This window comes from Synchiropus splendidus, chromosome 1, assembly GCF_027744825.2.
Source record: "Synchiropus splendidus isolate RoL2022-P1 chromosome 1, RoL_Sspl_1.0, whole genome shotgun sequence".
In the NCBI taxonomy this organism is placed as follows: domain Eukaryota; kingdom Metazoa; phylum Chordata; class Actinopteri; order Syngnathiformes; family Callionymidae; genus Synchiropus; species Synchiropus splendidus.
This window is the reverse complement of record NC_071334.1, coordinates 53,357,798-53,377,457: the sequence shown is the minus strand read 5'-3', so window position 1 is coordinate 53,377,457 and position 19,660 is coordinate 53,357,798. Positions and strand designations below refer to the sequence as shown.

Here is a 19,660-nt window from a genome sequence, read left to right as displayed (position 1 = left end):
TCTCTCTCTCTCTCTCTCTCTCTCTCTCTCTCTCTCTCTCTCTCTCTCTCTCTCTCTCTCTCTCTCTCTCTCTCTCTCTCTCTCTCTCTCTCTCTCTCTCTCTCTCTCTCTCTCTCTCTCTCTCTCTCTCTCTCTCTCTCTCTCTCTCTCTCTCTCTATATATATATATATATATATATATATATATATATATATATATATATATACATACACAACACATAATATACAGGTCACTTTCAGTAAATCGCCGAACATAGAAAACAATGCAGTCTTCGTTTTGCAGTATGAGCACACACTCTCTATACGTGTGCTTTTACATTACGAACATGTCACTCATTTGCCAAAATGTCAAACAGAAATAAATATTTTCATTCATTCTATTCATAATATTATGATGTATTATGACAAAATTTTTTAACTCAAAACTATTGTATTATTTAATCACGAGCAGATCATTCATTTGATGAGAAGGCAAAAATATTAATAACATTTAAAAAAGCAGCACAAGTAATCCAGATCTTTTGAATTTCAGGTTTAAATCAAGTCTTGGAGAGTTACAGACTTCAGTGTCAGCATCAAGGCGCTCTGCTATGTAAGAGGAACAAACATAGTAGCTGCATCTACATAGCCACTCGCTGTAACCGCTCCCTTCTCCTGGCTTGGCAATGTAGTACACGCAGATGCTGCAGACTTCCGTGTCACGTTGTCTGCAGCTTCATTTAGGGACAGTGACATGTGGGCATCCTCTTCTGTCGAACTCGTTTGGAGTAGGAGCACATGATCGCCGTCCACGCGCTTTACTTTACTGTAGTCCTTCTCTTGCGCCTCTAGAGGGCACTGTCTACCAGAAAAGTCTCGCTCAACAGGCTGAAGCAGCACCACGTTCTCTTCCATGACCCGCTGTACTTCCACATATGCTTCTTTAGCCATCGGCGTGGGTAGCTCAGCATCCGGGGAGATGAGTCTGTGACAGATTCTTGAGGTGATGCTGGCGTCGCTGTGGGTCTGATGGAACTGCTTGTGTGATTCGGAGCAGAAGTGCCAGTACTCCGGTCCCTCCTGGCTGCTTTGACAGACTATTGAGGGAATAGAGGACGCCAAGCCAGGCTGCAACAAGCTGTCAGAGAGGGAGTGCTGTTTGGACATCTCCAGTGTGCTGGACAGTGGAGTTGGAGAGAACACAGATGGCCAAGTTTTCACTCTTCCACTCGACATGTCGGGACTAGCAGTTCCATCATCAGCAAAGGCATTCTCATCCCAGCCTTTCTCTTGCTCCATTCCTCTAATCCCTTCATCCTGATTAAGCTCCCTCCTTGTCCCCTCACACTTGTCCATCAGCAGCGTGTGGCTGTCACAGCTTCCGTGGCCAGAATCGCTGTCTGATGGATCGTCCGATTTGGGGCGGCCTCCATGGGGACACTTAGTCGTCTCCGCTATCAGCTCCTGTTCCTTAGGCACGTCAACCTCTAGGTACTCCACCACCAGCTCATCGTAGTCGGACAAAGTGGTGGGAGGGAAGTCACACACCACCAGAGTACTGAAGATGTTGTCCGAGTCACCACCCTGAGATCAAACACCAGAAATGACTTTGCGGAACACAAACCTTTTTTTTTCCCTAGTTGTTCCTATATATTCAGGATATAAAAACATATACTTTCATTCATTTGACTCACTACAAAACACTTCATTTACCTTCATAAGATGCTCATCAAATCCTTTGATTTTAGGACCTGGAACCGGTGGCAGAAAAAAATGCTTCAGGCTTCACATGCAAGAGAGAAAAGGAAGCGAATTTAAGGACTCAGCAAAACAGCCAAAAATCACTTGTCACAAAGAGCAAAAGATCATCAAAACATCAGAATAAGCATTATAAAAGTGAAGTATATGAACGGCAGGGATGATTGTTTACTCTTCTAATGTGTGATATAAAATCTAATTTCACGGGTGATAACTGAAATGTATTCATTCTCAACAGCAGGTTAATATAAATGAATACATGAAAAGTGCTGATTATTAAAAAAAAGTTTGTTATTGACTCTGCCAAGCAGCTCGTGCCACCCATTGTGGAAGCAAAACAGCGACTCAGTTTGGTGAAATTCAAGTTTCTCAGGGACAGGAGGCTAGAAACGTCAGTTGGGATTAATTTTGACCAAGATTACACAGAGACAGAACCAAGCAAGTGGCAATGAGGAAGAATTTCCTGGAAATGACAGCATGCATTCTCTCCTGCAAAGCTGAGAGTTGAATTCCCTGATGGTAATGTAATGTAGGAAAATGAACAAGAATAATGAGTAATGACAAGAGTTGAGTTACATGTTCAGAAACCTTCTGAAGTTGACAAGTAATGACACGGTCAGAAAGATAAAAGATTCACGCATAATCTTAAAGTATCAGTAATTGTGCTCTTACTGTATCGAACATTTAGTTACAAGACTCTGAAAATCAAAATTGATTTAAATGAGGAAAAAAAATACATAAAAAAGCAGCAGAAATGACAAGACTTGCTCTTCTTCCCGCTCCTTTTCGATCCTTCTGGTTGAGATGAAAGAATTCTCATTGTATTTTTGATGAGAAACTGAAATAAACTACAACTAATTCAACTACTTTGTAGACCCAGAAACAAAAACATATGCTCAATTTAGTCATGTAATGTATACCTTGTATATGTGCTATCACTTTAACATTGGCAGGTACAACTAACACTGTAGCTCCTAAAAATGTATCTATTCTGATGCGACATTTATGAGTGAGAGTTCAACCACAGCTCTCAAAATGGAGTACACTTAACTCCAACACTGTTTCACAAAGAAACAAAAGCCTATGGCAGTGTGAACTGGACTGGATGTGGAGGAGCCATGATTTACCTGCTGCTGTTCATGTGAAACAAACAGGTGACGAGGCAGAAGGTAAAGGCCACAATTACAATTATTGGGACCCACATTGATTTCTCCGGACGGGAATCTGTAAAAGACGAGGAAGCAACTCTTTATCCAGTATATTTAGCATTATCATTGCAGCTTGTAGCAAGGCATCACTCCACTGCTGAACTGAAAGCTATTGAAGTTACTACAAAATGAACTGGACATCTGAACTTGGTCTTACATTCAGGAAAGAGAATGCTGGAGGCGGAGCTCCATTCACTCCAGAAGCCATGATCGGGTTTACAGCGCACCTGAACCAGGTAGCTGCCACCTGATCTCAAGCCAAAAATGCTGTAGAACTTCTGCTGGCCGGCAGAGTGCATCTGTAAACACAGGACAGGAATGACATCACAAAGGTGACTTTGCGCACAATGGATGGGACATAAATGTTAGACGAAATGTTCCCTCACAGACAGGAAAGGAGACTGGAACAGACCAGTTTTTTATGGATATGATAACTTGGAAAAGTGTGTAGCGAATACATAGACATTTTTTAATACCTCCCAGTCAATGTCTTCCTCCAACTTGATGCGTATCTCATAAACTAGCGTGATCCATCCTGAGCGAGTATCGGCTTTTAGTGGCGGTTCCCATGACACTCTGAGGAAGGGCAGGCTTTTGTCCTCCAGTATAGAAAATGACACCTTCTCCGGTGGATTTGGCTGCACTGTGGCAAGAATAAAACAAGGAGTAGTGAGACTTCTGACACGCTTCTTTACAAAATAGATAACATCTTGCTTCCAGTATGCCTGTGAGGCATGGCCATGACAACGGTCAAAGAAACCTTTAGATAACAATAGGAATGTCAGGATAAAGATGTGCCGTGCAACATTGTTACGTTTCATCACCATCTTCCACAGACTCCTGAGAGAGTGAGGGGACAAAACTCAAATTGATCCTTATTCACAAGAAGACAGGACAGCGCTAATCCAGTAGAGCATGTAATATTCATGTGTTCCTATACAGCATTAGTCACATCAGCACAGACATGTTTGAGTTCCTCGCCCAACACAGTTTGATGTAGTGAACACACTAATCTTCACTGACAGTACAGCAGAATATTTTTTATGTGAAGAATAATAAGAAAAGAAGCACACGGTCAACCCCTCACCTATATAGACCACATCAATGTCGACTGGATCTGAAGAGGTGCTCCCAAGAGCGTTTGTTGCCACAACAGTGATGTTATAGTTGATCCAGAGGGACGTGTCCTTCTTGTTGAAGAAGCAGGAGAACTCGCCCGCAGTGTGGTAGTCGGGGCACTCTATGACTTTATCCGAGCTGAAAGACAAGTCAAGGAATTGTTTCAGTGCACTGACACAACTTTGGTTTCTGAGCAACATGTTTTTTTTATGTCGCAATTCTTTAGAGGTTGAGAGCAGACGACATGGACATGAAACACAAGCCATCTATCAGAGTATTGTAAAGCAAGGACTATTATAGCCAAATGGTTACCGGCAAATAAAGTAATTTAGATAGGGAACAGGATCAAGATCTTTCGGTTTCAAACTCAAAACCGGGAAGACATCCAGACGGGAGTGCGACCTTGATGCTGAGGGTCAAACTCAATCAAACAGGATAATAATAATTCAAACGGCTAACTCTTTTAACTATAAATGTCAAAGAAACTGCCAGTGTTGCAGTGTTTTTTTTTCTAATAAGCAGCATAATGAAGACACCGTCAATAATGACAGCATTAACCTGATGGCCTGGTGTGCCTGCTGAAGGGCTTTATTTTTCCAAAACAAAGGCAAACCTCAAAGTCCCTGGTTGAAAGCGAAAAATGACACGCGACTGCTCAGGGTTGAAACCAGCCAGAACGCAGAGTTCACTGCAAAGTCTAAAAGAAGAAACAGTCACTTACAGTAGTCAGAATTTTAATGTTGTTTTAGCATAACAAAAAGTACTTAAGTCCTGATCTTAGTGGGGATATAGAAACGTTCTCCACATGTTGTTCCACCTTGTTTGCTAGACATTACTTCCTGGTCAGTCTATTCATTATCTTCCCATTATCTTGGTCACCTTACCACTATCTACAGCAGCAGCTAGCTCATCATCATCCTCAAATCTCTGGACATGAAGACATCAATCTTCCGCCTGGGTAAGTGGTGGAAGTCAGGGGAGAAGGTCTGGAGAGCCGCATGGGCGAGGGAAGAGTTTGTATGTCTCTTCCACAAAGGGCAGTGAATAAACAACTGCAGCCACCGGTTTGATCCTACATGGGATCAGTGTTGTGCAGTGTACTAGCCAGCTGGAAAAAATGTGCGAGGCTCAAAATGTGCGATTCCCCATCGCAAGTATCAGGACGAAAGGGATTTAAGATTTATAGATTATATTACATATTATATGTATGATATTACAAAATGGAACTCTCCAGTTGCTATGAGGATTTTACTCAACAAACAAGCCAGGCATTTAGAGTTTTCAGGAACGTGACACTTTGACTTGTACAACAGGACATGTAGGATCTTTGAGATAAAATTGAGATCCACAGGACTCATACCAAAACTAGGGCTATGCGAGAGACCACATCTACATCTACGCTGAGAACTGCCGGGTCCAAAACAGAAAATAGGAAATTTAAAAAAAGCTCAGTACCAATTTGTAAAATGTGTATAGAAGAGAATGCAAAGACAGGAATTTCAACAATTAAGTCATAAACAAGACTCAGACTTAAAAAAATCAGGAAAAGTGTGACCAGAGCCAAGGCATTAGTTACAATTACAATAGTCTTCAGAGCTTTTGACAATAGACAGATAAACCCCCCCCCCAAAAAAAAACACTCAAAGCGCCATCTGGCCCTTCCTCTATTATGTGGATTTTTAAATTTGTGACTATTAATCTCTGAAGTAAATCAACTCATCATCTCTCGTGGGAATTATTTAGGTTATCTACCATGCCAGCCATCATCACGTGGTTTCAACTGTTAGGTGAATCTGTAGTCATAGAAAAGTAACAGACAGTCATTAATGGAATTGTTAAGCAGTTTATCTATTTCATAATACAATCCCTGATCTGTTGGCTTGGCTTTGACCCCATTTACCTTTTGGAGTGCACTGCATCCTGCCCCAATACCACAGTTCAGTGGGAAGATTACAGGCCTGTAGGGATGAAATGATGGTTCATCTGAACCCCCAGGGAAAAAAGCATGACTTCAATCATGACTGGTGAATTAAGTGGAATAATAACCTGTCTAGGAATGAATCATTAGAAATGCTGCAACTCTTTAATTTATTCTGCCCTCATCTAAATATCTCTAAATACCAAAAAAACAACTGAACCAAAATTGATTATAGTCCAAAATGTTACATGCGACTGGGTTCTATTTTCACTCAGCCAGAGCTGACTGAGGCAAATTGAGAAAAGGATTCCCTGACAAGTGAAGGGCTTCCTCATGGAGAGAGCCGGCTAGGTTTCATGGCCAAGTGCCACATCTTACAGGATTTGTATAATTAGCTTCAGGGTTTTTCACTAAACTGTCTAATCTAATCTGAACACAGGTACACAACAAGAGGTCACGCATGTGCACGTATCCTTCGTTAAACCAACCAACATATTTATGTGTAAATATCAGGACTTGTTGGGGGAGAATAGTTACTTCTTAAATTTCAAAACACTGCTTTACACAACACATCTTTTTTATGCCATGTATATATTTGGCACAGATTATGGGGAGCCACATCATTAATGCAACAGTACATCATATTTTGACATAAATATATTATTATGACATTTTCTGTGATGGTCGGCTTCATAGTGAACAGTTTAAAATCCCAGAGTCTGGCTCAATAGCTATTAGTATAAAAAGATGGACAATGTATAAATTCCCGAGGAAGCTGACAACAGGGGTGGTCATTTGGCCGCCACAGCCAACCATGTGACCATCAGACAGATTTAGAGCGGCGATCATTCATTGAAGGGTCCAGGAAGAGAAAACAGGAACCTGCCCGAGCAAGAGCCCAGAGCAGAGTGGATATGGGAGTTACATTCACACCATGAATAGCTTAGATGCTGAAATGACAGTGTTTGTACTGGACTTGTAAGTCATTCTTTGTGTTTCTTTGCTGTGTTATCAAATGGTGGGATCATATTTTTGAGATGCTAACAAACGTGTCAGTGTCCACTTCTCATTTTTTTGGGTTTATTATAGTATATTGTAGATGTAGATGTAGCCAGCAAACAGGTTAGCTCTTACATCTACTTGTATTTATCAGACAGAAAAGAGAGTTGAACCGATTCAGTGCCATTATTCTATGTTCGACGTTCTATCACAACTGTGTGAGAGATGACCAGCCTCAACATCTCCACATCCCGGAAAACGGTCCTACAACTTTCCGCTGTTTCGCCATGGTCCACCTTCATAAACAAATAGACGTGAGCTGAGGGACCGGAGACCCAGCTTTACGACAGTTTGCAATTACACTCTTTTACCAGCGGCACTGACAAAGACGAATAGTCTTAGGGTGCTTTCACACTGTCTAGAGACAAAGCTCTTTCAGCTCAGAAGTCCGAGATGTGAACACAAGCGAGATGGGTTTTGGCTGCGGTCTAGATCCTGGCTGGACACCTGCACTTTGTCTCAGGTAACTCTCAGCAGGTGGTGAGCTTCTCACCTCAGGCAACTCAGTGCTAGATGCCGGAAACTATGTGTACAGCGCAACTCCACACAAACATGATAAATGCCCGGCAGTAAAGGGTCTGATCGCTGTGTGGGCGCACCACATGGCTCAAAAACAACTTCTCAAACTCCCTGAACACTGAGGTGTGCAGGTGAACTCAGGCCACCCGAGACAGAACCCGCAGTGTGAAAAGCCCCTAAAACTCAATGTTGAGTATCAATGCATATCAGCATTGATAAGAAGTAGCGGCAAGCTATTTTATCAGTGCACATTTGGTGCAATAGAAAGATGTTTTTCCCCACAAGCATGTTAAAATTTCCAAAGAAGCTGATGCATAAGGTGAGTAGAAGGCTCAGCACATGAGTGAACATTAAAAGGTACCTAAAGACTCTGTGTATATAAGAATAACCTCTGATAGCCACTTACTTCTCTCTGCTGTAGTACAGCGCATATGTGGTAGGCAGTCCTCCATCATCACCTGGCTTCCACCAACAAGTAAAGGTCTCTTTTTCTGGAGACCGACAGCTGGTCAGGGCAGGCTTCCCCGGCAGAGTGTAGCCTATAGATGAGGTATGAGATCCAGTTTTCATTTGGTTCTTGAATTCAGCAAGCAAGTTAGAATATAAATGATACTCACGTGCGCCCACTACAGTGCAGAGGAAGAAGATGACAACTGTTTGTGGGACAGACCTCTTCATCATGGCACCGCAAGCCTCAGCTGGTAGATGGAGGAAATAAAAGTCACGATCAGTCAGATTAAAAAAAGCCATTCGTGTATTCATATTTCAGACACGTGCCATGGCACCATGGTCTAAAATACACAATGATTTTTAAATCTTGAATTTGCAATTCTCATGTAGTAATGACAGTACAAGGCTAAAATTTAAATCCTAAAAACGTCTGGCAAACCAAGACTGGGTATAGCCTGAGCAAATACAATATAAACATTCTCTTTACATGATAAGTACCTTGGTGTTTAAACGTCCAGGCACAGTATCTAATCTTTCTGCAATATTTGAACAAGGAAATCACACACTCTCATTTTCAAAGGATTAAATCAAATCACTCTCTCTGTTTCTGTCTACCTCTACCAGCTGGTGCATTGAGCCGATTGCATAACAGCCGTTGGAGCATTTGTCACAGTTTCAGCGGCAGAGGCACTAAAGGATGCTGCGTGTTGGCTCAGCCATTAACAGTGCATGTTAAATGAAAAAAAAAAAAAAAACTCATTTCTATAGACGAGCAGATGTGAAGCACTATTAACCTCGATCCTTAAATGTACTATTAACGCGAATATGAGAGCAATGCTTATTTTCAACAGCAAGTACGAGGTTTGATTAGGATTGAACTTTTAAAGACTTTTTGGGAAAGTTCTAATATAACACATGTAGTAATATGATAATACTAAATTGATAAAATGCTAGAAAAACAATTAAAATTGAACCATTTAAAATTAGGTCTCAACTTTGAAAGTCGTGAATACTTCCCTTAGTATCACTAATAGACTATATTTGCTTACATTTATTTAGGCGAGAAAATGCAATTGTTGAAATCCTGGAATCTACCGAAACATTAGTTGAAAACAGTTATTTGCCTCTTTGTAACTAAATTAAGTCACACTAGTTAAACTGTGTAATCTAGGATAAATAAAGATTCATAATAAGGACTCCACCACTGATAATACAAAAATAATATCTTGAAATCTTGTTGTAACCTCCATACTGCCTTGTATAAAAACTAATGAATGTATTCTCAACTTAAATGCAGCATAGAGGAGACCTTTAGGTAAATTGTTACTAACCTTTCTAGTCGTAACTAACGCAGTTAAGCGCTAACACAGTAGCTCTTTTAAGCTATTAGTGTGGAGCAGAACAATGCCACAGCAAATTAAACCTATATATTTTCTGTTGAAAATAATATTGACTCGATGACAGGAATCAAAATTCACTTCTACCCTGTTTCCTCAAGCAAAAAAATGCATGTGTTCTGGATGAAAGTCAATTAAGAATGCTGCAACTTTTTCATTTCATAAGATGAATTAGTGAGACTAAAACCACAGCTTTCAATCTTGTGTAACTGACATAGAAAAAAAGGCTAAAATGAAAAAGACAAAAGACCTTGGTTGCTGACTCATCAGTTCATCCAGGAAATAATCTACATTCTTAGACAGCAAGCATGAAAACGGCAAACAAGTAGGCTGACCTCACATGATATGACCACGATATAACGTCATAAAGTGTCTGACCTCGATTCTTTGGTGCCTTCATTTCAGTAACGTCACTATCTGATAATTGGCATTAAGATGGAGGCTCTGGATTAGCTTCCCACTGCATATAGCATCTTACATAACCACTGTCCAAACTGAGTAAGCAGCTCAGCCCTTTATACGGCAGCTAACCGTGAACATCACCTCCCTGATGCCTCACTTTAAAAGCCGTCACTTTTTAAAAAAACATTCCCATTTGTTTCCTATAGGTCATCGAGTTCAGCTTCTGTTGACAAGCAAAGCAGTCAGGGTTTTTAATGACACACACACACACACACACACACCCCTTCACGTCCGCACACCCGCCTACAGGGAACATGTCATGTTTAAAAGAGTATTTCAATTATTAAAAAGGATTGCAGTTCATTAAAAATACAAGAGTGAAATCCTTTTCATGAGTATTCAGTGCGAAATTGTTGTTTTCTTCCATTATTCATTCAACGCGAGAGTCAGCAACAAAAGGACACCAGCTTTTCTGTAATGGTGAGGACAAAATAGGGGACAGATAACATCATAAGTAGTATAAGTTTGTGTTGAAGAGTCTCAATATATTTATCATTTAAGTGGTGAATGTCTAGACAACTTTTTATATTTCTTTGAAGTTATTATGAAGGACAAAATACTTAGAAATAGTAAAATAACTAACGTAACTTCCAGACTAGAGAGTGCACTGGAACATAAGCTGCAGGTGCAGTGGTGCAGTCTACCCCGTAATATACGCAAGATCACTTAGGAAAAAAGTTTGAAAATGAAGTCCAGCATCAAGACTGCTTAATGATGAAAACATACTCAGCGACGTTCTGAGCGTGCATCATGCCGCCAATATAATTAAGACTCGGCACATCGGACCAATGAACCACAGTTGTTTTATTTACCTCTATGTGCTTAATGTGCTGTTTTTGACCATGTGTTTACTCCCGGCCACTTCTCTGCTGTTCACAGAGCGTCACACTGCAGATAAGACCGACTTGGGAGGGGAACTCTGTTAACAGCGGGGTGTAACACACATGGGGGAAAATAGCGCATATCTTGGTAGCATGACACTTGTTGGCCCATAAAAATCCATATATTTGTAACATCATCGTTTAAAATGCAGGATTCACAGCGTGAGAAAAAAGTAGTGGGTTATAGTCCACAAAGATGACAAAGGGAATAAAATAAAAAAGCCATAAATGAAAAGTAAATTGCTAAAAATATTTAAAAGAAAAATGTCCCGATCAGCTGTAGAGTCACTTTGACTTCACTTTGACTTCATAAGGGCCAAATATAGCCCCAATGGGGCATTTTGATAGACAGACTATAACTCTCAAAATATGAAAAATCCTTCTTTTAAGAAACCTAGTTGCTATCATAAATGTTGCTATTCTGTCATACTGATTTCAAATGACACAAAGATCTTGCATTTGACGGCGCATATTGGCTTTCACGTTCAGTAGCAATGTCAAATCCCACCTTCCGACTCATTTTACATGACCTGCAAGAGCTTCAAACACACACATATGGCTGAAACTGAATTTAAAGTTTGTGTATCATTCACAGCAAACTAGATAACGCATATTGATATCATAACCGACAACAATGATGTTGCTTTAATGTACAGGCTGAATTAAATATAAAAAATAAATAAATAAACCAAGGTGATGTAACTCAGATCAATCTAGTGAGCCACACAGGTTCCTAAAAATGGACCTAACTTTGCAAACATTATTGGGTCAGTTAACAGATGAGCTACTTGGATGAGTCTTTAACTGGTAAATGGTGGTTATTGAAAGACAGGAGAACATAAAACAACATTTGGAGACACAATAATTAATGGATTTTTCAGAAACATAGAACACCCTTGATATTAATCTTTCTTTTTTTTAGCAGTGTGTAGCACATTCCTTAGAGAATAAAGATTAAAATGGCTGCCTATTTTGTCAAGCAGCCAGTAAAAATCATTTAGCTTTTCTATTTCAGAAAGAGATCAATTATCAAAAGTATCTCCTACTGTAGCAACAACATGTTTCAGAACCTAAGCAATTAAGGGGAACATTCAAATAGAAATCTCAAGTACATGAAACCTTGCGCATGGTCAAGTGCTGTTGACTAAGAGCCTGTATTCATGAGCAAGAACACGGTGGTTATTTGCGGGATGTTGTTTTTTAAATATAATACTGGAAAAAAACAAGAAAAAAATCGAATTAAAAAGTGAAAACTGTAAAATGCATTTGTTTGTATTTCTTTGTTATTTTATATCCTTCAGTCTTTCAGTGACCAGCCTTCATATTGCTCTGAAATTTGCCTTGTGCTGAATTCAGACCCTGTCCACACTTCAAGCAAGTCATTTTGAATCAAACAACAAACAAATTAGATGACACGGTCTGAAACCAAACCATAAATGTTAGGTGTTAAAAAAAGCCATATTTAATTTAACTATGTGCGGAAAGATTGATCTGCTTTTCCTGGCAACAGTGTTGTCTGACCTACATGCTCTCATGTGGAGAGCAACACTCTTTCTGCTATTCAAACAGACATTTACAGATCCCATTTTGCAACAGAGCCCGGGTGACATTAGCCTGCATGAAGAAATAACAGCAAGTAAATTCCAGAATGACATGGTTATGGTGAAAGTCATCTCATGGTCCAGGGGAGAGAAATGGTCTTGTTCCAGACCTCTATGTGCTGAGACCACAGATAATATGGGGAGAAGGTTGAATGAATTTGGATTCCAGTCTCTAGATTTTGTCATATTAATGTGTAACTTTAAATTATATCTTCACCAATTTAGCTCACATTAAAGCATCATCTTCTGTATGACATGCGTCTGAACCTTTGATCTGATGGCACCAGGCTTCCCAGCAGAGCTCGATAAACCAGTCGAGCACCCACACCTGCATGTTTCTGAGAATTTTTCATGAGGGCTCTGAAAAACAGAGACCGGAGTGCAGAGGAAATATCATCTGCTATCAAAATGGCAAACCTGAGTCACAAGCAGGTGAGTCAAAAAGAAGGTACATTTACAGGTCCTGGCCATTACACTGAGCTCAAGCCATGGTTTAAACGTTTTTGGGATGCTTCTTGATCGAGTTTTAAACTCTAAAACTTTATCTAAATGCAATATTCCAACAGATTAAATAACATTCATATTTATTTCAGCATTTTAAAATGTGTAAAATATCTACTGAGGAATTTCACTTTGAGGCAGTGCCTCTTAGTCAAAAAAGTGCAACACTAAACTTTCAACAATTTCACTGAACTGTAAGACACATAAGAGACAGTCCAGAGTGTGTATAATCCATGAGGCATAGGATCATTATTGCACTAGCACCATCAATATAACAATGGTGATCTGCTTTTAGTTTGGTTTTGTTTGTGCGTCTACATCCATTGTCTTCTACTCTCCCTCTGCAAGAGTGTCAGCAATGGCACACAGCAGGAGCTCATCTGCAATCAACCACCAGGTTCTACTCAGTGTCCAGGACCAGGTAACTTCCTCTCCTTCAATTATTCAGATACTTTACTACTGCATTTGATGTTGGACTTGCATGCATTTACCTGCTCTGCCCCAGAGTGTTTTACCTTAAGACCTTTGGCCATCGGAGATATTGTCTCATTGTTTATTTTCTTTGCACCGTCACAGTCTCTTTGTCATGCTTGCAATTCTGTTAACTTCCTTTCTTGAAAGATTTATCAACTGTGAGGCAACACTTGCTAAAACAAAAAAAAGTGCGGTCAACTACGTTGTTGAAGACAAATAATGGACGAAAACTCCCTATATTGAGACTAAAAGGGTCTCTGTGACTAAAAACAAACCCATACATGTGGTATTCATATGACAAATGTATTGACAATTTTTGACAGTGAACTTCATCATTCACAGCTTTTGCTCATCATCTTGTTCATCACATTTCATGAAAATGTAAAATGGATATTAAACAATAGCAGGTGAAACATCATCAAACTCCGTCTTCAACTTTTATCATCCAACACTAAAGTATTCTCCTCTAAAAAATTGTATATATATATATATATATATATATATATATATATATATATATATATATATATATATGACAATACAATGGCATTTCCACAGTAAAACAGTCCTTTGATGGCTGTACATCATTTTATGTAGCACAATATACTTTCATGACGTCCCAAGCTCATGTGCAAACCTTTTTATGGCCTGTCTGATGATCACACAAACCTTTACCGCCGTCCATTCAGAACCACTCCACACACCTGATAAGAAGTAATAAAGAGACAACTGACAGTGGGAAAAGTAAGCAAGCATCAGTTCCCAAATATAGTAATCCCATATTGAACTGATCAGATTGGTGCTGTAAATGGCACCATGCTTCTTTCACCTCACTTGCAGCCAACATGCAGAGGATGCATGTCAATGCCAATCCCGTTACAGCACTAACACTAATAATAGACCACTTTCAATATAGGAGCGACCACACGTTGCCAGTGTTTTATCAAACCTGCCATCTCATGATGCGGTAAAGTGCATGTGAGTAGATATCAACTCATTCACAAAGACAGCACATAACGTAACTACGACTGACATCACTTTCCAGATGGACATTTGGCTATTTTTTTTGAATGTGTGAGATTGTGCACGCACTCGTTTGAATTATTCATCATTATCTAACGATGTATTCAGACCAACAAACGTGTAAGAGACATATTTATACTGCAGAGATTGACTTACCGGCACTTATATGTAGCGTCTCACCCAATTCCGCGTTCGTGTAATATTCTCCGAGAGTGTCGCTTTTGTTGTTGTTTTCCCGAAAAGTAAAGTGTTATTTCAGGAACTGAGGAAACGCCAGCTATTGACGCAGTCGGGTCTGAGCGACACCTTGAAAATCCGCCTGGATGATCCCGTGGGGGCGGTGCTGGTGAGAAAGGACCCGCCCACCGAAGTTGTTTTACCACATCCTACACCTGCGTGATGCTATCATTCTACTACTTTTATTTATATCTACTAGCCACTTAGATACTCAGTAGTATTCAGTATTTAAATATCAGTCTCATGGTTGTCGAACAATCACGACATAATGTCGAGCGGAACACAAACTCCTTACGCGGTCGAAACGAACCTCTAGCGCTGTTTGTAACCACTGTGTACAATAATGGCAGCTTCAAGGTCTTTGCATTATTTTTGTCCAACTCCTGTATGCCATGCCCTCAGTCGTCTTCTTTAGTTCATTTATTGCAAAAATTGGGCTAGATTGGGTGTCTCAGAAGTAAGTATATAAGTTATTGGGTGTTGCTAAGGAAGGAGTCTGTCAGAGTCCTTAAATGAACAAGAGAGTCATTCCTATGTCACTGAGCTGTAAACGCCTCTTACTGCTCAGCACCAGCCTGTTCTTTTGTGAGCACATCGGTGTGTTCTGTTTCTAAGCAAGTTGAATGTCTTGACAACCTCAGCATCCCTGGTGATGCTCATATTAACCTGTGTGTCCCTTTTGGAATGGTACGTACTCACCTTTTCGTTGTGAATTCCTTTCCAAAGGCAATGGCCGTAGTGTTCTGCATCACTGTCTCCATGTCCATCATCGCCCTCTCAGCCACAGCCTTGAGAGGGCGATGATGCTCTGCTCAATTCCTGGCCTCTTCAGGATAGTAATGACTCCAGGTTGGGCATGGCACAATCACCTCTGACCCCCATCCATTCATGACAGCAGGTGTCGTGTCACCATAGAGGTGGCTCTCCAGCATCACAAGCAAAATCCATGTTGCATTTAATGAGGATAAAAATCCCCTTTCTGACTCTCTGATCGACCAACCAGTCCCACTGGGGTAAGGGCTTTATTCAACATAGCTGGAAGTCAAGAACATCATGTGCAAAAGTCCTATTGGGACCGTTATGTCACCAAACCAAATATATTCAGCATTGAACATCCAGTTAAAAACATCCATTATTCCAAAGAACTGTGTCACATTGGTTAGTTATTCCCGTTGTCTTCATCACCATGAATGCTAAATACATTTATTATTGCATGTTATCATATCAATCATTTACTATTTGGTTAAAATGTGTCAATGTGATACCATAGTTTCCTGTTATAAGAGTTTCCCGACTCCTCCTAAATTAATGTTTTAAATTGATTTCCATTCCTATATGTCAATTAGAACATTTCTAGGTTCAAATCCATGTTTGAACAACTAGTCCCTCCCCATGTCAGCTCTGCTTAGAAGCAATAACGTTATATAATATAGCCATCTGCGCACTGTTGATTTGTCCCACACTGATGAATGAGCAGTGTGAATAACCATGCAGCTTCACTGGAATTTATCTTTCTCTCCACACCTATCATTAATCATTTTAATTTATTAATGAATGCATTTAACAACTGACGTTGCAAAATGTGATTTGAATTTGAGACAAATAACAAAATGAACAAATTCGAAAGTAATTTAAATATAGAGAAGCAGTCTTTTTGCACCCTTTTTGGGGAAGTGTTGAAATGGTTGCAGCTTGTTCCCTTGTGTCACTGTGACTTCGACAGTTGATCTGAAATCGTTTGTCCCAAACACACACTCACAGGCTTTAATGGCATTTGAGTGACGCTTAGTGGTCATTTGAGACATTACAACAATACGTGAGCGGTGTCTTCCGTTTACTATGCTGTAATTCACGAACACAACTACTTACGACTACTACTGCCATTACTACTGCTAATAATAATTTGAAATTGATAGCGGCTAGAGTTTGACAGTAAAATTGTGATTTTTGTAAGTGCAATTTTTTGGGGTGTGTGGTTTCAAACCAATTCCCAAGCGAAAGTCTATATTTGCCACAAGAAGCCACATTTTTCAATTATAATGAATTTGGTATATTAGTGAAACTAATGATGGACCCATACATACATTTAAACAACAAATTGTTGTTTATTTTGCATCAGTTTGGCACAATAAATCACGATGGTGGCTCTATTCAAGTTTTTATATCACCTTATTTAAACTTAAGCTCTTTTAATGTCTTGAAAAATATTTCTATAAGAATTTCAATTTAATAAGAATTTCAAGTACATTCAGAGTAGTGGAAACCCTGGCCATTGTGTAGTGAAAAACATCCCTGAACAAAAGCAAACAGATGCTTTTGTTTGCTTTTGTTCAGGGATTCCTCCATGTTTGTTGTTGTTGTTATCATCCCAGCTGCCACGTGTCTTGTGCATCAGTGTGAGCCTTCTGGATGAATAACGTGAAGTTCCACATTCATCTGCGGGACAGAATCTCTCACCGTAGTGTATCCTGCGTCTGCCCTCGGTTGCCTTCAGTTGTCTCAATCATCTCAGCGAGGAGCCACACCAGAGGCGCCCTGACAATATGCCGAGCCGCCTCTACTGGCTCCTCCACTGTTGCCCAGGAGCAGTAGTTCTGGTTGAAGCTCTCATGGTGGACAGAGCTTCTCAGGCTGCATGCATGTTGGTCTTTCCATATGTTCACATTTCGACAATATTTATCTTCCAACGTTATTTTTGTAGGTAAGATTGTCACCGATGCATTACGGTTATTGTATGACCGAAGACTGTCTTGTAAGCGAGTAAATAAAAACGATTGCATATGACGTAAGAGAGTCATAAAAGACCTTTGTGACGTTCGCTCTGCTTGTCATGAAATCTCCTTTTGTATTGGGATAAATGGATAGGCCTGGGGCTTGTATTTAGTTGATTGGGAAATAATCTTTTAAAAATGTTTTTGGCAGATCTTTACATTGAGATCACGCATGTTTACACCGGGCACTCTACTGTATGATGGGCTGTCAAAAGACCCGCCCACTATACGACCACTCAATTGGTCTGACAAAATACGGTCCATTCTATCGCAAAACAGGGCCTGGAAATATTGCTTATGTATGACGGAGATGGGTGCATTTAAATAGCAAATTTCCAAGGCTTCCAAAATCCAAAGAATAGTTTAAAAAACACATGCACTACTACACTCCCACCGCAGCAGCGATTGGTTAGTGAGATGGTTTGGGAGAATAGTCTCCTACTTGATTGGTTAATATTGCCGGCAATCATTCCCTATTGCCACCTAATTGGCTGAGCGATCAAGAGGAAGTCAAGTGTCACAACGTTTCGAAGGATAAGCCCAGAGTTGACAAAAGCGATCTGTCTATATCGGAACATATTGGACACCGTTTGTATTCAGGACATATGCTGTGGAGACCCTATTAGCGGTGAATAAAGTCCACAGCAACGAACCACGATATACTGTGGAAGGCTTTAGTCTCACCGTGGACCTGACCACCATCGCACGACACAGAGAAGTGGGACTTTATTGTTCGAGGCTAGCTCAAGCTAGCTCTGCCACAACCTACTGCTTTTGTGTCTGCAGCCGGGAAAACAGTCTATATGGCTGCGAATTGCGAGCCAATATATGGACTTTCAGAAGACGAGGTAAGGTGTATTTTAAGTCACTGTTTAAGACGTGACCAGAATAGGCGCCGTTTCACAGTTAACGTCAACGGGTGATGACAGCCAAGCTAACAAGCCCTCACCCACATTCCTTAGCAACGTTCATGGTCAGGCATCTGTCAGTCCCGAAAACATGAATGTCAGAAACCGCGGCTATATCACCGTACTACACGGTAGTCCACCAATTCATTTAAACGTGTGATTATCTGATGTTACGCGATATGCGTGGTAGCCGGATTTCTGTGTCGGTTTGATGTTTACAAATACCCACAATATCACGAAGACTGGGCGTCCAATATTAAGACAAAATCATGCAGTCAAAATGAATAGAAAATAATCTTCTTATAATAGGTATGAATTAAAATTGAGCTTGTTAATGGACTAGCCTATGGTGTTGTACAACATATTTGGACTGTCCGTATTCTATTGGGACTTGAGTGTCTATCTGAAAGACTTCCTGGACTGTCCTGAAGAATTCAAAGATCAAAGCCTATAAATTTCCTTGCCAGCCACCTAAACCCTCTGCGCTGCATTGCCCTATGTGGTCTCATCAATAATGAAGTCTGAGGTTATGTTATCCTGGTTGTTGTACGTGCCAATCCTATAGTCAAACATTAGGACCTGAAGTGGCACAACACAGTCACAAGTTGTAAACTGAAGCTGAAAGCATATATGCCACTATCCATTATGACTCAACAAATCATTCATACTGTATCTGTGGAAACTGGGGTGTGTCTGTTGTTGATTTTTGATCCCCGGCTTGAATTACCCGCCTTATTACGACTCATTTGACTGTGTCAATGCTAGTGTAATGTTGTTAATTCATTCACGAGTTAACCTATAAAATCCCAAGCTCTTGTTAATAAGAAGACAATGTAAAGGGGTCATGTACATGGGTCTAGATACTTCCACCAACTCGAAGTATGCCTATGTAAATGCGACCTTGTCAGACACATTACTAGGCTCAACCTGTGTGACTTAAGGATGTGTGCCTCACAGTACTGCTTGATCTTTACTGTGACCTTTCCAAAGCACACCTGTAGAGACACAATTAGTATATCAATAGTTACAATAAGATAATCTGTTTGCGAATGCTGCAGTGAGCAAGTTCAGGTGAACTCATTCTAATGTGTGATTAGACTACAAATACTCAAGGCTACAAAATATGACCATTTATTGAATAAGGAAATTCACCACTGTATCTGGATATAAATCAACACACTTGTAACATTTATTTAACCTGTTTTATATCTATTCTATATGACTGTTCATTTTTCAGACTTTTACTAGCCTCCACTCAGTAAAAGCTTAAGGCCTACTGGGTTTCCACATTCCTCGAGACTATGCTGTCCCAAAGGCTTTGGGCTAAACAGTAATGTTACACCTCCTGATCAGAGAAATGGCTGAAGGAAATGGCTGCTTTGTCCTGGCCCTCAA

At 40.2% G+C, this 19,660-nt stretch overlaps 2 protein-coding genes across 5 annotated transcripts in view; one reads left to right on the top strand and one right to left on the bottom strand.

The window, feature by feature from the left end:
• Positions 1–216: 216 nt before the first annotated feature.
• Positions 217–17,319, bottom strand: prlra (prolactin receptor a). 2 transcript variants are annotated; one of them, XM_053851318.1, is made up of 9 exons: positions 17,044–17,319; positions 8,178–8,258; positions 7,967–8,099; positions 4,033–4,202; positions 3,422–3,588; positions 3,103–3,244; positions 2,865–2,961; positions 1,693–1,762; positions 217–1,563 (listed from the first exon to the last, which is right to left on the bottom strand). In XM_053851318.1, exons 2-9 carry the CDS (start codon positions 8,239–8,241, stop codon positions 589–591), a joined length of 1,818 nt encoding a protein of 605 aa, XP_053707293.1. In that variant the 5' UTR covers positions 8,242–8,258; positions 17,044–17,319; the 3' UTR covers positions 217–588. The 2 variants fall into 2 exon arrangements, with proteins under 2 accessions (XP_053707293.1, XP_053707283.1); XM_053851308.1 differs by lacking the exon at positions 17,044–17,319 and adding an exon at positions 14,506–17,025.
• A 185-nt stretch (positions 17,320–17,504) lies between these two features.
• The window catches only part of nedd4l (NEDD4 like E3 ubiquitin protein ligase), a 34,572-nt gene continuing 32,416 nt past the window's right edge, over positions 17,505–19,660 (top strand). For 2 of the 3 annotated variants that reach the window (XM_053855878.1, XM_053855870.1), the window contains exon 1: positions 17,507–18,205. In XM_053855878.1, the coding sequence (XP_053711853.1) occupies positions 18,161–18,205 (45 nt within the window). In that variant the 5' untranslated portion in view covers positions 17,507–18,160. Of the gene's footprint in view, positions 18,206–19,660 lie in introns of all 3 variants that reach the window. The other variant, XM_053855862.1, reaches the window with a different exon arrangement.

Coding starts and splice junctions, on each gene's coding strand:
- prlra (XM_053851318.1), bottom strand. CDS start 8,241: ATGATGAAGAGGTCTGTCCCACAAACAGTTGTCATCTTCTTCCTCTGC. Junction 4,203..7,966: donor CTGTACTACAGCAGAGAGAA/GTAAGTGGCTAT, acceptor CTTGTCTTTCAG/CTCGGATAAAGTCATAGAGT. Junction 1,564..1,692: donor TTGATGAGCATCTTATGAAG/GTAAATGAAGTG, acceptor GTTTGATCTCAG/GGTGGTGACTCGGACAACAT.